The 13,688-nt window shown below is 48.1% G+C and overlaps 1 protein-coding gene across 4 annotated transcripts in view; it reads right to left on the minus strand.

Moving 5' to 3' along the window:
* Positions 1-13,688, minus strand: part of QRICH1 (glutamine rich 1) — a 59,909-nt gene that overhangs the window by 2,359 nt on the left and 43,862 nt on the right. For 3 of the 4 annotated variants that reach the window (XM_029050585.2, XM_029050583.2, XM_029050584.2), the window contains 2 exons: positions 2,153-2,261; positions 47-198 (listed from right to left, as the gene is read on the minus strand). In XM_029050585.2, coding sequence (XP_028906418.1) covers positions 47-198; positions 2,153-2,261 — 261 coding nt within the window. The remainder of the gene's footprint in view (positions 1-46; positions 199-2,152; positions 2,262-13,688) is intronic. The other variant, XM_029050586.2, reaches the window with a different exon arrangement.

Below are 13,688 nucleotides of genomic sequence, written 5' to 3' on the forward strand. Positions count from 1 at the left end.
AGCTGCTGCTACCCAACAAGACCCGCTCTCCCCGCCCTTGCTCTACCTTTCTGGCCTGTCTGGTGAATCCCAAATGCCTTCAGATACCGGATACTTGTGCTCTTATCCTTGGGATTCGAAGGGTTCTTCTTTGTCTGTCGCAAGACTTTGGAGAAGGCCAGCTTCATGTGCTGGTCTACGGTTTTCAACAGGAAGTACCTGAACCACAACCATAGACAAAAGATATTTGTGAGGTAAGATGGAATGGTGGGGAGAAAGGGGGAGAGACCTTTACTCACCCACTAACCAAGTATGGCCGAAAAGACTAGTGGGAAAGCAATTTCGAGTCAGGGATGAGTAAAAGCAAACTGGGCTGGTGGGGGCCCTAGTCCTTGTGGCGGAGGCTTCGGCCTGCCCTGGGTCCCTGCTCCACCGTGCCAACTCTGGGAGAAGCCCTGCCCGCCCCGGAGGGGAGGGCACGCTCAAGCTACCTTTCCCTCTCTCAGAACGTTGGGAAGGTTGTGGCGCTTTTGCGCACACAAGAACGCCCGGCTGGAGCCACCAACTGCCCCAGGACTGTAAAGTATTACACTTTTTCGCTGTCGGCCTGGTCGCGTGTTCTATTTTTATCTGGCATTCCACGTTGTGACTCGTTTTAACTGCTGGCTTTTCCCGGTGAGCCGGGGCCCGGGGCTAAATCAATGTCCTTGACTTTCTCCCAGCCATCGGTACGTGTACGGTGCTTTGCACTTGGCTCAGCGAATGCTACTGCTCTAAGGAGCTGGAGGACTCCCATCTCTTCTCCTCCCCGGGCCCCGGGAAACAATTTCAGGAGCTCAGCAGCGTTTTCTCAGCAGAGTCTCTCGGCCGCTTCTTGTCACATTGCGTTGATCAATTCGCGGCGGGCTCCTTCTCTCCCGTCTTCCCTCCCCCACTGACGCCTGGGTCTGTAACAGCAAGGGAGTCGGGTGGCACTACCACCGGGGCAGCCGATAGAAAGCCCTGCCTGGGCTTCGGATCCCTTTCCCCGCGAGGGCTGGTCAGGCAGACCGGCCTGAGGGTGAACTTGGCAGAGCCCAAGCTGGGTCTAGCCACTCCTCAGGCTCCTCCACAAACCCCCCTTGCGGAGCCACTTCTTGCTGGTTTGGGGGAGCCTCGATACACGGCAGTCACCCACGCGTGGCTTGCTGCACGTGCACGATTTTGTCGTTCCGGGAGCACCAGGAGCCTGCATGCAGAAACACTGCTCCCAAGGAAGCGAGGCCCCACTGCTGGTTCTGTGCAGACACTGGCCAGGCCTGGATCCCCAGCTCAGGCGTGGGTGGCCAAGATTTTGGGGGTGGGGAGAATTGGCTTGAGCTGCAAAACTGCAGTCCGCCAGAGGCTCTAGCAATCAGAGCTGACCTGGGGCTTGCTCAAGGAGGGGAGATGCCTGCCTGCACTTGGGCCACTCTCCAGCCCCACTCCAGCAGCATGGAAGTTGGGGGAGGTAGGCCGAAGCAGTCTGGGGGGCGGGAGGGGGTAGGGGGACGTCGGGGAAGGGGAGAACGGAGGGAGGAGAGTGAGTTGCAGTGGGGAGTGAGGTCAATCCCCTGGCTCTCCTGGCCCCTGCCAACGTCACAGGGGGGAAGGGGTGTCCCCCAAACACTGTGTCCTGGGACCCCAGTTCGGCTATCGAGGGGCACGTCTGACTAGTAAGAGGCACCAAATTCCGTGGGCTCAAGGCAAACTTCTGCTGGATCTGCGTCAAGCAATACCTGCACAAGATGCAGCCCAGGGACCTTGTTCTTGGATGAGACAAGAGCTACTCCTCTTGGGAAAGCCTATCAAATAGGCTCCCTCCCGAGGACTCAGTTCTCCCCTTCTTTCCTCCAGGCAGTGTTCTCTATTTCAAAGCAAAGAACTAGGCATGACCTTTGGAGACCAGCAACGCCAAAGAGTCAGCTTCAAAAGCAAAGATAATGGCTAATAAAATAAATACGATAAGGGTTTGAGGAACAGCATCGGCAGAACTTTCCCGTTCTGAGATAGGAATCAATCGAGTCCCCAACCCTCTTGCTCCAACCTCTTAATACAGGCTCCACAGAAACCTCCCCTCTCAGCCCCGACCTCCTCCAATCCACTCCACCGACCACAGCAAGCGTATAGGCCTCAGTGTCTCCGAAACACTTACTTGGTATTAAAAAACATGAGCGTGGTGAGCAGCGTGGACGGGGAGTGAGCGCCCAGTTGCTTACATTCCCACAGCATCTCCTCTGTCACATGACTGGGCAGGACGTAACCTATAATAGGTAGGGTACATTGTTATGGCAGACTCAGAAGGCTTCTTCAAAGGGGACAGATGTCATGTTTTGGGCGGGGGGGGAGGGGGGAGGGAGCAAGTCACTTCACTTATCTGGGCCTCAATTCCCTTATCTGTAAAATGGGGATTGAGACTCTGAGCCCCACATGGGACAGGGACTGTGTCCACCTCGCTTGCTTGCACCCACCCCAGCACTTAGTTCAGCCCCTGGCCCATAGTAAGCGCTTGACAAATATCATCATTATTATTATGAGTTGAAAATAAAGCAAGACATGTAAAAGCTGGTTGGTTGTTTTTTTAAATTATTTACACTGGACTAAGTCATCAAAAACCTCCAATGGCTGCTTGGCTTCAAGGCACTTAAGGGGCGTCACAGAAACAGGATTCCTATACCACCTTCTTTCGTACCCCAGATGAATCAGGTATGGTTTGTAATCTTTGGCCCCACCAATCTTTCCTCCCTTCTCCCCATGTCTTTTTAGGCACCACACATTTTCATACGCTTAAGCTCTATGGCAGTAAACTAACTGCTATCCAGCCTCTCAGGAATGAAAAGTTTGGCACACAAAAGCTGCTGCTCCCCGCCACCCCCCTGCCCCCCAACTCCAGCCCGTAACTACGCAATAGATTTTTCTTCACTGCATACGTACTTCCTCATGACTGGGGATCAAGATTACACATTTCCAGCCCACCTCCTCTTCACCAGAGAGGGAGTTGACCTACTCAGTATGACTGCCAATGTGGGAGCCCTACCACAACGTCAATAACCCCAACATTTACCTTGTAGTCTACATTCTGCACCAAAAGATGTGGTGGTGTTGCCTTTTTCTGATATGAAAAATGTCTTTTGACTTTCTGCTTAACAAACAAAACTCCTCCCCCTTTCCTTCATCTTCCAGATCCCTTGAAAATGACCTTCGGGGCTAAAATGGCTAGAGCACTAGCCCCCCAAATCTGTTTAGGTCTTTTTTCAGCCACGACAAGAACGGGTCCACTGGATGAGCCCATCTCGGCCGGCTTGAAATGGTAACCTGTACTCGGTCTCATGATCAAATCAGTAGCCAGGGGTGCTTGGGACACACCTGCCGTAGCACGGGCATCTTAACAGTATCTGAAGAGATCCCGGCTAAATAGGGGATATTCATTGGCACCTTGCCGCTTCCTACCTCATCTCACTGTTCTCCTATTTCAACCCAGCCCTCACACTTCGCTCCTCTAATGCCAGCCTATTCAGTGTACCTCAATCTCATCTATCTCACCGCCGATCCCTCACCCACATCCTACCTCTGACCTGGATCACCCTCCCTCACAGTATCCAACAATTACTGTCTTCGATTTCAAAGCCTTACTGAAGGTACATCTCCTCCAAGAGGCCTTCCCTGACTAAGCCCTCCTTTCCTCTTCTGTGTCCTTCTGACTTGCTCCCTGTATATATACACCCCTCCCAGCCCCATGGCACTTATGTACATATCTGCAATTTTATTTATTCACATTAATGTCTGTCTCCCCTTCAGACTGTAAGTGCCTTGTGGGCATGGAATATGTCTGTTATATTATTGTACTCTCTCAAGTGCTTTGTACCGTGCTCTGCACACAGTAAGTGCTCAATAAATACGATTGATTCTCCTCCCCCAGAGACAACTTTTGCTGTCCACCGAACATATACAGTTAATTAGGTGAACGTAGGACAGTGGAATTAATGCCGCAGTTCACCAACACACACAACCAAATGATGACTAGTGAATTTGGAAGCCATTTTAGGACAAGAGCCTGGGGGTGTTCCAGGAAACACCACCTCTCTCCTGAGGCTGTTTTACCTACTTCTTTCCACTTTCATGGTCTTGCAGTGTCCATTTTATCACCCTGTTGTCACCTTGTTTCCCTCCTTATAGAGCCCTGTAAAACTTGCCAGGCCTACCCCAATTGAATGAGTTGAGAAGTAGCGTAGTGGACAGAGCAGGGGCCTGGGAGTCAGAAGGTCATGGGTTCTAATCCCAGCTCCACCACTTGTCTGCTGCGTGACCTTGGGGCAAGTCACTTTGCTTCTCAGTTCCCTTATGTGTAAAATGTGTAAAATGGGGATTGAGACTCCGAGCCTTACATGGGACAGGCACTATGTCCAATTCGATTTGCTTGTATCCATCCCAGCGCTTAGCCAGTGTCTGGCACATTGTAAGCGCTATTGTTATAATTATGAGTTGAAAATACAGCAAGACATGTAAAAGCTGGCTGGTTTTTTTTTGTTTTAAAAGTTATACAATGGACTAAGTCATCAAAAACTCCAGTGGCTGCCTGGCTTCAAGGCACTTAACTCTCCCTCTCCTCCCTAACTTCGCTCCACTCCCATTACAACCCAGCCCACACTTCACTCCTGTGACACCACTGTGCCTCGCTTTTGTCTCCCCCTTGTCTTTGAACCCTTGCTCACCTCCTCCCTGCCACTTCATCTGACTACCACTCTCCCCATCTCTAAAAGCCTTACTAAAAATCGCATCTCCTCCAAGAAGCTTTCCCGGACTAACCACACCTCGTCACCCTAACCTTCCTCCCTTCTGCATTGCCTATATTCTTGAGTCTCTATCCCCTAAGCACTTTGATGATAATAATAATTGTGGGAATTGCTGGGGTAGATACAAGAAAACTGGGTTAGGCACATCCTTGTCCCACATGGGACTTGCAGGCTAAGTGAGCCCCACACAGTAAGCACTCAATAAATAACCAATAATGGATTGATATTTGTACTTCACTTTTGCTTGTCTATAATCTTAGGTTTCAAAAATGTCATTTTAAAGTAGTATGTACAAGCTGGTGCTCTAAAAATACTCACTGCACCACGCAAGAGGTGGTCTCATAAGCAAGTAACCTTGGCATCATCCTTGACTCCTTTCTCTCATTCAACCCAAATACTCAGTTTACTAAATCCTGTTGGTTCAACCTTCACAACTTCGCTAAAATCCATCCTTTCCTCTCCACCCAAACTGCTAACACATTAATCTAAGCATTTATCCTATCCCCACCTTGATTATTGTATCTGACGCCTCTGGTGACCTCCCTGCCTCCTGACTCTTCCCACTCCAGTCCATACTTCACTCTACTGCCTGGATCATTTTTCTACAAAAACCCTCAGGCCATGTTTCTCCATGCCTCAAGAACCTCCAGTGGTTGCCCATCCACCTCCACAACAAACAGAAACTCCTAGCCATTGGCTTTAAAGCACTCAATTCTAATAATAATAATGGCATTTGTTAAGTGCTTACTATGTGCCAAGCACTGTTCTAAGCGCGGGAGGGGATACAAGGTGATCAGGTTGTTCCACATGGGGCTCACAGTCTTAATCCCCATTTTACAGATGAGGTAACTGAGGCACAGAGAAGTGAAGTGACTTGCCCAAAGTCACACAACTGACAAGTGGCAGAGCCGGGATTAGAACCCATGACCTCTGACTCCCAAACCCGTGTTCTTTCCACTGAGCCACGCTGCTTCTCCAATTACCTTGCTCCCTCCTCTCTCACACCTCACTATTCTCCTAGTGAAACCCAGGCTGCACACTTCGCTCCTCTAATACCAACCTACTAACTGTACCTCGCTCCTACTCACTGTACCTCGATCTCATCTAACTTACCCCGGGCTTCTCGCCCACATCCTGCCTCTGATCTGGAACACCTTCCCTTTTCATATCCAACAATTACTCTCCCCACCTTCAAAGCCTTATTGAAGGCACATCTCCAAGAGGCCTTCCCTGGCTAAGTCCTCATTTCCTCTTTTTCCATTTCCTTCTGCAGCACTCTAAGTTGCCCCCTTTATTCACCACCCCTACCCCCAGCCCCACAGCACTTATGAATATACCTGTAATTTATTTATATTAATGTCTGTCTCCCCCTCTAGACTGTAAGCTCGTTGTGGGCATGGAATGTATCTGTTACATTGTTGTGTTGTATTCTCCCAAGCGCTTAGTACAGTGCCCTGCACAAACTAAGCACTCAATAAATACAATTGACCAACTGGGCCCAAAACAATTGTATACTCATTCATTCAAAGGACAGTTACTGAATCTCCCAGGTGAACTACAATGTGGGTACTCTGGAGGTATGGGGAGGGGGAAAAATATGTATGATCCCTGCTTCCAGAGGGATAAATGGGTTAACATCAAGTACAAGCCTTGGGCTTCTATTTCTGATCATGGATAAGTATGCTAAGGGCAGTGGTGGTAATGAAAGGACGGAGCTTGGTGGGTGAAGAGAGGAAAGCTGTTCCAGCATGAAAGGAAGGAGCGATATGAGAGGTCAAGGAAGCTTAGGACTAACTGAAGGACACCCAGGAAGGAGCTGGAGGACAGGAATAGGAGGTGGTGGGATGAGACTGCATGCTCTAGGGATCGGTTTACGTCTGAACTATAAATAACTGCTTTCTCTCTCAAGCTGCCGAATCCATGAAACAGAGGTTACACTTTGGCTCTTTCACGAGCTGCTAACGCAGACTGGAGAAACACAGTGACAGTTTTCATTCCGTGAATTTGGAACAACGGTGTGGGAAAAACGGTGTGGGAAAAATTACATTTACTGGGCTAGGGCTAGAGCCAAAGGCACTTTCAAAATGGAAAGAAGTGCAAAGGGCCATGAGATTGATTCAAATGCTCACATTAGCTTTTCACCCTGGGCATTCAAGATTTAAGCAGCGTGGCCCGGTGACAGAGCACAAACCTGGGAGTCAGAAGGTCTTGAGTTACAAACTCGGTTCCACCACTTTTGTGAGCCCCAAGTGGGACATGGACCGTGTCCATCCTGATTACCTTGTATCTACCTCAATGCTTAGTACAGTGCCTGGCACACAGTAAGCACTTAAATACCATATAAAAAAAAGGAAAAAAAAGAGTGGCCAACCATGCAGTTGGAGCTTTAGGCCCAGAACATGGTACCGAAGAGTTACTAAACCATCCTTCCCCTGGACTAGTCGTGGATTTAAAATGTTTTGTTTCCTGGGATACAAAGTCAAGCACACTTCACATTCTATGGACGTGATTTAATGAGTCTTGATTATGCTTATTCCGTTGTACTGTACTCTCCCAAGTACTTAGTACAGTGCTCTGCACCTAGTAAGCCACTTGTTGGCTGTGTGACTGTGGGCAAGTCACTTAACTTCTCTGTGCCTCAGTTCCCTCATCTGTAAAATAGGGATTAAGACTGTGAGCCCCACGTGGGACAACCTGATTCCCCTATGTCTACCCCAGCGCTTAGAACAGTGCTCGGCACATAGTAAGCGCTTAACAAATACCAACATTATTATTATTAATAAATACAACTGATACTGATTGAACGTGCCCAGCTTCATTCATTCATTCAATAGTATTTATTGAGCGCTTACTATGTGCAGAGCACTGTACTAAGCGCTTGGAATGTACAAATCGGCAACAGATAGAGGCAGTCCCTGCCCTTTGACAGGCTTACAGTCTAATTGGGGGAGACAGACAGACAAGAACAATGGCAATAAATAGAGGCAAGGGGAAGAACATCTCATTAAAACAATAGCAAATAAATAGAATCAGGGTGATATACAAATTAAATAGGGTGATGAAGATATATACAGTTGAGTAGATGAGTACAGTGCTGAGGAGAAGGGATGGGAGAGGGGGAGGAGCAGAGGGAAAGGGGGGAGAAGAGGGTTTAGTTGCAGAGAGGTGAAGGGGGGTGGTAGAGGGAGCAGAGGGAAAAGGGGAGCTCAGTCTGGGAAGGCCTCTTGGAGGAGGTGAGCTCTAAGTAGGGTTTTGAAGAGGGGAAGAGAATTAGTTTGGCAGAGGTGAGGAGGGATGGCATTCCAGGACCGCGGGAGGACGTGGCCCAGGGGTCGACGGTGGGATAGGCGAGACCGAGGGACGGTGAGGAGGTGGGCGGCAGAGGAGCGGAGCGTGCGGGGTGGGCAGTAAAAAAGAGAGAAGGGAGGAGAGGTAGGAAGGGGCAAGGTGATGGAGAGCCTTGAAGCCTACAGTGAGAAGTTTTTGTTTTGTGCAGAGGTTGACAGGCAACCACTGGAGGTTTTTAAGAAGGGGAGTGACATGTCCAGAGCGTTTCTGCAGGAAGATAAGCCGGGCAGTGGACTGAAGAATAGACTGGAGTGGGGAGAGAGAGGAGGAAGGGAGATCAGAGAGAAGGCTGACACAGTAGTCTAGCTGGGATATTACGAGAGCTTCCCAGTAGCACCCTCTCCCCGACACACCTCAGCACTCATATGAATTATCTGCTCAGTTGCCATTTAGTCAATCGACCAACAGTATTATTGAGACCCTGTGTGCAGAGCCCTGTACTAAATTTGTGGAAGAGTCCACGAAAGGCTGTAGGTAGGATCCCTGCTCGCAAGGACCTTACAATAATAATGTTGGTATTTGTTAAGCGCTTACTATGTGCCGAGCACTGTTCTAAGCGCTGGGGTAAACACAGGGGAATCAGGTTGTCCCACATGGGGCTCACAGTCTTAATCCCCATTTTACAGATGAGGGAACTGAGGCACAGAGAAGTTAAGTGACTTGCCCACAGTCACACAGCTGACAAGTGGCAGAGCTGGGATTTGAACAATCCAGTATGTGGGGTGTGTGTGTGTGTGTGGGGGGTGTTAGGGGGAGAGAATGGGGAGGACATAACCCACAGCATCTACAGAGAGAAATAGGAAAAACGGATATGTGGATGAATAGGTGCTTAAATAGCAGGGTATATAAATCAGTAAGCACTCCAATTCTACTACTACTGGGGGTGTGACTCCAAAAATTGACAGAGAAATCCTGAGGGGGATGGTTCGGGGAATATGATCTGGGAAGAAGAAAATTAAATTGGCGATGAAGATGATGTGATTTCAGAAGGACCCTGAAAGATGGGAAAGATTGGTCTTTCCCAGTTGTTGAAAGGGGAGGGAGTTCCAGGCAGGAAGGAGGGCGTGAGCAAGGGGTTGGAGGCAGAAGAGCTGAAAAAATGAAGTTGGAGGGATGTGAAGAGTGCTAAATAGGGTGTAGTAGGAGAAGAGTGGATAAATAAAAGGGACAGAGCTAGTACAGTGCCTTAAAGCCAATCATCAGGAAATTCTGCTTGATGCAGATGGAAATGAGTAGCCACTGAAGTTTTCAGGGAGTGGGGAGATGCGTGCAGAATGACATTTTAGAAAAATGAAGGGGGAGGGAGGAAAGACTGAAAAGGCTGATGCTCTGGCTGATTCTCAGGCTGATCCCTGAATCTAGCCAGGATGTGACATGCCCGCACCAGTAGTGGCTGTTTGGATGGAGAAGAAGGGATGGACTGAGGAAACGCCATGGAGGAAAAACCGACAGGAATCAGGACTGAAAGAGATTATAAGATGCTTATGGGAATGGGATGGGTTTCCCAATGTTCTACACATGTAAGCGCTCAATAAATACAACTCTGACATGAGAGTTGAAAATGAGGGAGGTGTCAGAGATAATGTCAAATTGTAGGCTTCAGAAACAGGGAGGGCAGTGGTGTTGTCAACTGCAGTGGGAAAGTTAGGTGGAGGAAAGGATTTGGGAGGGAAAATGAGGAACTCAGTTTAAGCCATATTGACCTGAAGGCACCAGCGGGACATCCATGTGGAGTTGTCATAATAATAATAATAATGACGGTATTCATTAAGCGCATACTATGTGCCAAGCACTGTTCTAAGCACTGGGGTAGATACAAGGTAATCAGGTTGTCCCACATGGGGCTCACAGTTTTAATCCCCATTTAAATCCCCAGATGAGGTAACAAGCACAGAAAAGTGACTTGCCCAAGATCGCACAACAGACAAGTGGCGGAGCGGTGATTAGAACCCATGTCCTCTGACTCCCAAGCCCGTACTCTTGCCACTGGGCCACGCTGCTTCTCATGTCATGGAGGCGAGAGGAGATGCAAGACAGAAGAGAAAGTCAGAGAGACCTGGGAGTCATTTGTATGGAAGCCATGGGAGTGGATGAGCGCCCCAAGCAAGTGAGAGTAAGGTGAGAAGCAAAATGGGATTCAGAACATCCACAGTTAGTGGGTGAGAGGCTAGCTGAAGTGATGGAGGACAGGCCAGAGAAGGAGGAGAAGAACCAGGAGAGAACCATGTCAATAAAACCAAGGCTAGACAGCAGAAGGGAGGAGGTCCGCAGAATCAAAGGCAGCAGAGAGAAAAAGGAGAGGATAGAGTTCATTAGCTATGCGATTAGAGGATCTTTGGTGACCTTGCAGAGAGCGGGTTCATGGAGTGAAAAGGGCAGAAACCAGAGTGTGGAGGGTAAAGAATGGAGTTGGAGGAGAGGAAGGAGAGACGGTGGGTGTATACAATCCATTCAAAAAGTAGGGGCAGGAACAGGAGGGTGCAGTGGGATCCAGAAAGCGCATGTTTGAAAGCAGAAGAGAAGGAACCAGCAAAGACAGAGAGTTGAAGACAGTGGTCAGGGAAGGAAGAATGGGAGCGGGTGTTTATAGAAGGCGAGGGGGGTGGAGGGAGGGCAGGGGTAAATATTGAAAGCAGTCAGGGCTCCTCTTGAAACGCAGCTGAGAAGGATGAAAGAGTGAATGTAAAAGTAGGTGGTGTGGAGGAGTTTACATCTAATGGTTTTGATTTTGGCAACAATGTAGTTGGAAGCAGAGTAGTAGTTGAACCTCAGGTTTATTGTCTGTACCTCACCTCCACCCTTTAGAGGGTACGCTCCCTGTGGGCCCATCTCTTCTTTGTGTTGCTCTCTCTCGAGTGCTCAGTACCAGTCCAAGTGCACCCAGTGGGTGCTCAAATACCGTTACAGCCACTATTGGCCACATTTTACAACGGTCTCTCTCTCCCTAGTATATTAGCTATTAGGGATCATGTCCTTCATTTCTTTGGAACGTTTCCCAAGTGCTCAGACCACCAGTCCTCTGCACACTATAGGCACTCAAGAAATGATGCGGGAAGTTATCTTTTCATGTAATAATTGGAGATATGTTGCAGTTAAAAGGCTGCATCTTGCCGGTTGGCTGGTCCAGCTGGTAGAATGGAGGTTAGTCAGAGGACCTGGGTTCTAATCCCAGCTCTAACTCTTGCCTGCTGTGGGACCTTGGGCAAGTCATTTAAGTTCTCTGGACCTCAGTTTCCTCATGTGTAAAATAGGGATTCAACACCTGCTCTCCCTTCCCCTTACAATGTAAGCCCCACGTGGGACAGTGACTGTCCGATCTGCCTAGAGTGCACTTACCCTAGCGCTCAGTATAGTGCTCGGCACCCATTCCCACCTACAGTTACTATTACTGAACCATGCCTCACCAGAGACCCAGCTTCATCTCCATTTGGTGGACCAGGGTTCCTGAATCCCACTCCATCATAGTAGAAATGGATTTATGTAACTTCATCAGAGACTTGGAGAATATAATTTGGCAATAATAAAGCTCAGCGGCAAGCAATTACAAACAGGCAACAGGTAACCATCTTCCTCCCTGACCAGCCTCACAGTTAGGGATTGACCACATAACATCCCTATCGTTCCCCCTAGTGATCCATTAGGAACTTCTCATCTGGGAATTTTCCCTCAAATTGCCAAATCGGAAACCGCAAGTGCCAGACCTGGCCCGGCAGTTAGGTGACCCCGGGGCCTCAGAGCATCAAACTCGTTAAAGAGTCTATTACAGCATACTATGACCATGAATAGACTTCACCTATAAGTCTCATTATCTTCCATTCCCTAGGGGAAAACAGGTTTATCTAATTACTTAGTGTTCACAGGTGTTTGAAGGCAGAAAGACCTATGAACTCCATTAGGGAAGGAAGGAAAGGGTGTTGACTTCAAGTTAAATCGATGTTAGTTTAAACTACCTGTTGCACACCTGCACTGCTTTCCAATAAAATTCCTCTGGGGTGCTCAAATCTTCACGAAATTGAAGATTAAATGGACATTTCTTTAGAAAAAAGGGGGTGGTGGGGAGAGAAACGGTATGACAACGTAAACTCCTCGCTATTCAAGTGGGTTAACTGTAAAATGCCTGGTCACACACAAGCAGGATGTTTTGAAAGTTACTTTAGTGGAAATGACACCCCACTGATCCTTGTGTGTTTGTTGGTAACTTGCTGATTGCTACTGCACAAAATGCATTTAAGTAAAACATCAAAAAGCACGGAACAGAATTCCATCAGAAAGGAAGTTAATCTTTTTGGTCCAGGGCCGAGGTTCGCCAAGATGCTCAGGGAGCAATCGACCTACCACTTCAGGGCCCAGAGCCACCTTTTCCCTTGGGCCATTTCGGCTCCCTCATCACCCACAAAGTTTCAACAAAAATACACAATCTCAAAAATCAAATTACCAGTGACAGGCATTTATTTTTAAAAATGATACACATGAAAAGGCCAAGTTTGTTGTTATTTCCAGGACTGAAAATGTGTCAAGAACACTGACAGGCTTTGAAACGGACTAAGCCTGTTGCACTAAGGATCTTGCCCGGATTTGGACCGCTTTATTACTCTGACGCACCCCTCGTGGGCAGGCCGAAAAGGGAAAAAAAAACCAACCAAATCCATCGATTTGAGCCACTGATTCCTAACGCCTGCATCGGTCGGTGAACTGTTTGTCATACTTTCTTGACTGCATAGAGGAACCAGAGTCTCTTCTGTTCATCTGTTCGCTCAATGCTCATCGTGGGGTGACGAGGGGGGACAGAGATTAACAGGGAGAAGCGAACTCTACCAATCATCCGAATGCTTCATTTAAACCAAAGGTTTCAACCGCCTCTTCTACCAAACCTTCTGCTAGAGTCACTCCATGCAGCATAACTGATAGACGTTACACCGCCTTCCTTGCATTTACCCTTCACTTCCTTTGGTAAAATGCACGTGGACCAGCCAGAGGAAGGTCAAGGCAACAGAGAAGACAGGTAAAATTTCTCTGGATGATCCACAAACTGGGTGACCGTGCTCTGAATAAACAAGTTGTTTGTAGATCTCTTTTCTACAGCGTACCCTTTTGAAAATCGGGTACCCACTTCTTATGTACACTTACAACTCCCTGTACCCAAACTAGGAAACTGGATGGAATCTCTATTAAGGGCTCTGATGGTGTTTGATTAGCTTTGCGTGGTATGTCAACTACCTGTGGTTTGGGCTAATCCATGCCCAAACTTTGCCTGATTGTCCTGAATCATTTAGAATTGACCACACTTATCTTAACCCAGATTTCGCAAAACAGATTTCTCTCAAAAGAAACAGTTTAGGAAGAAAAAGCAAATGAAGGGAGCATTACTTTACTGTAGTACTCACTTATAAAAAGTGGCAAAAACAAACGAAGTCATCCTCCCCATTCTTTCCCTCCTCTTACCCACCAGTTCTGAGAATTGCCAGACCGAACTACGTAACTGGACCCAAATTCTACAAGGCAGTATGGCTTAGTGGACTGGAAGTCCAGGAGACCCAAGTTCTAATCCCC

This window comes from Ornithorhynchus anatinus, chromosome X1 (assembly GCF_004115215.2).
Source record: "Ornithorhynchus anatinus isolate Pmale09 chromosome X1, mOrnAna1.pri.v4, whole genome shotgun sequence".
Taxonomy (NCBI): domain Eukaryota; kingdom Metazoa; phylum Chordata; class Mammalia; order Monotremata; family Ornithorhynchidae; genus Ornithorhynchus; species Ornithorhynchus anatinus.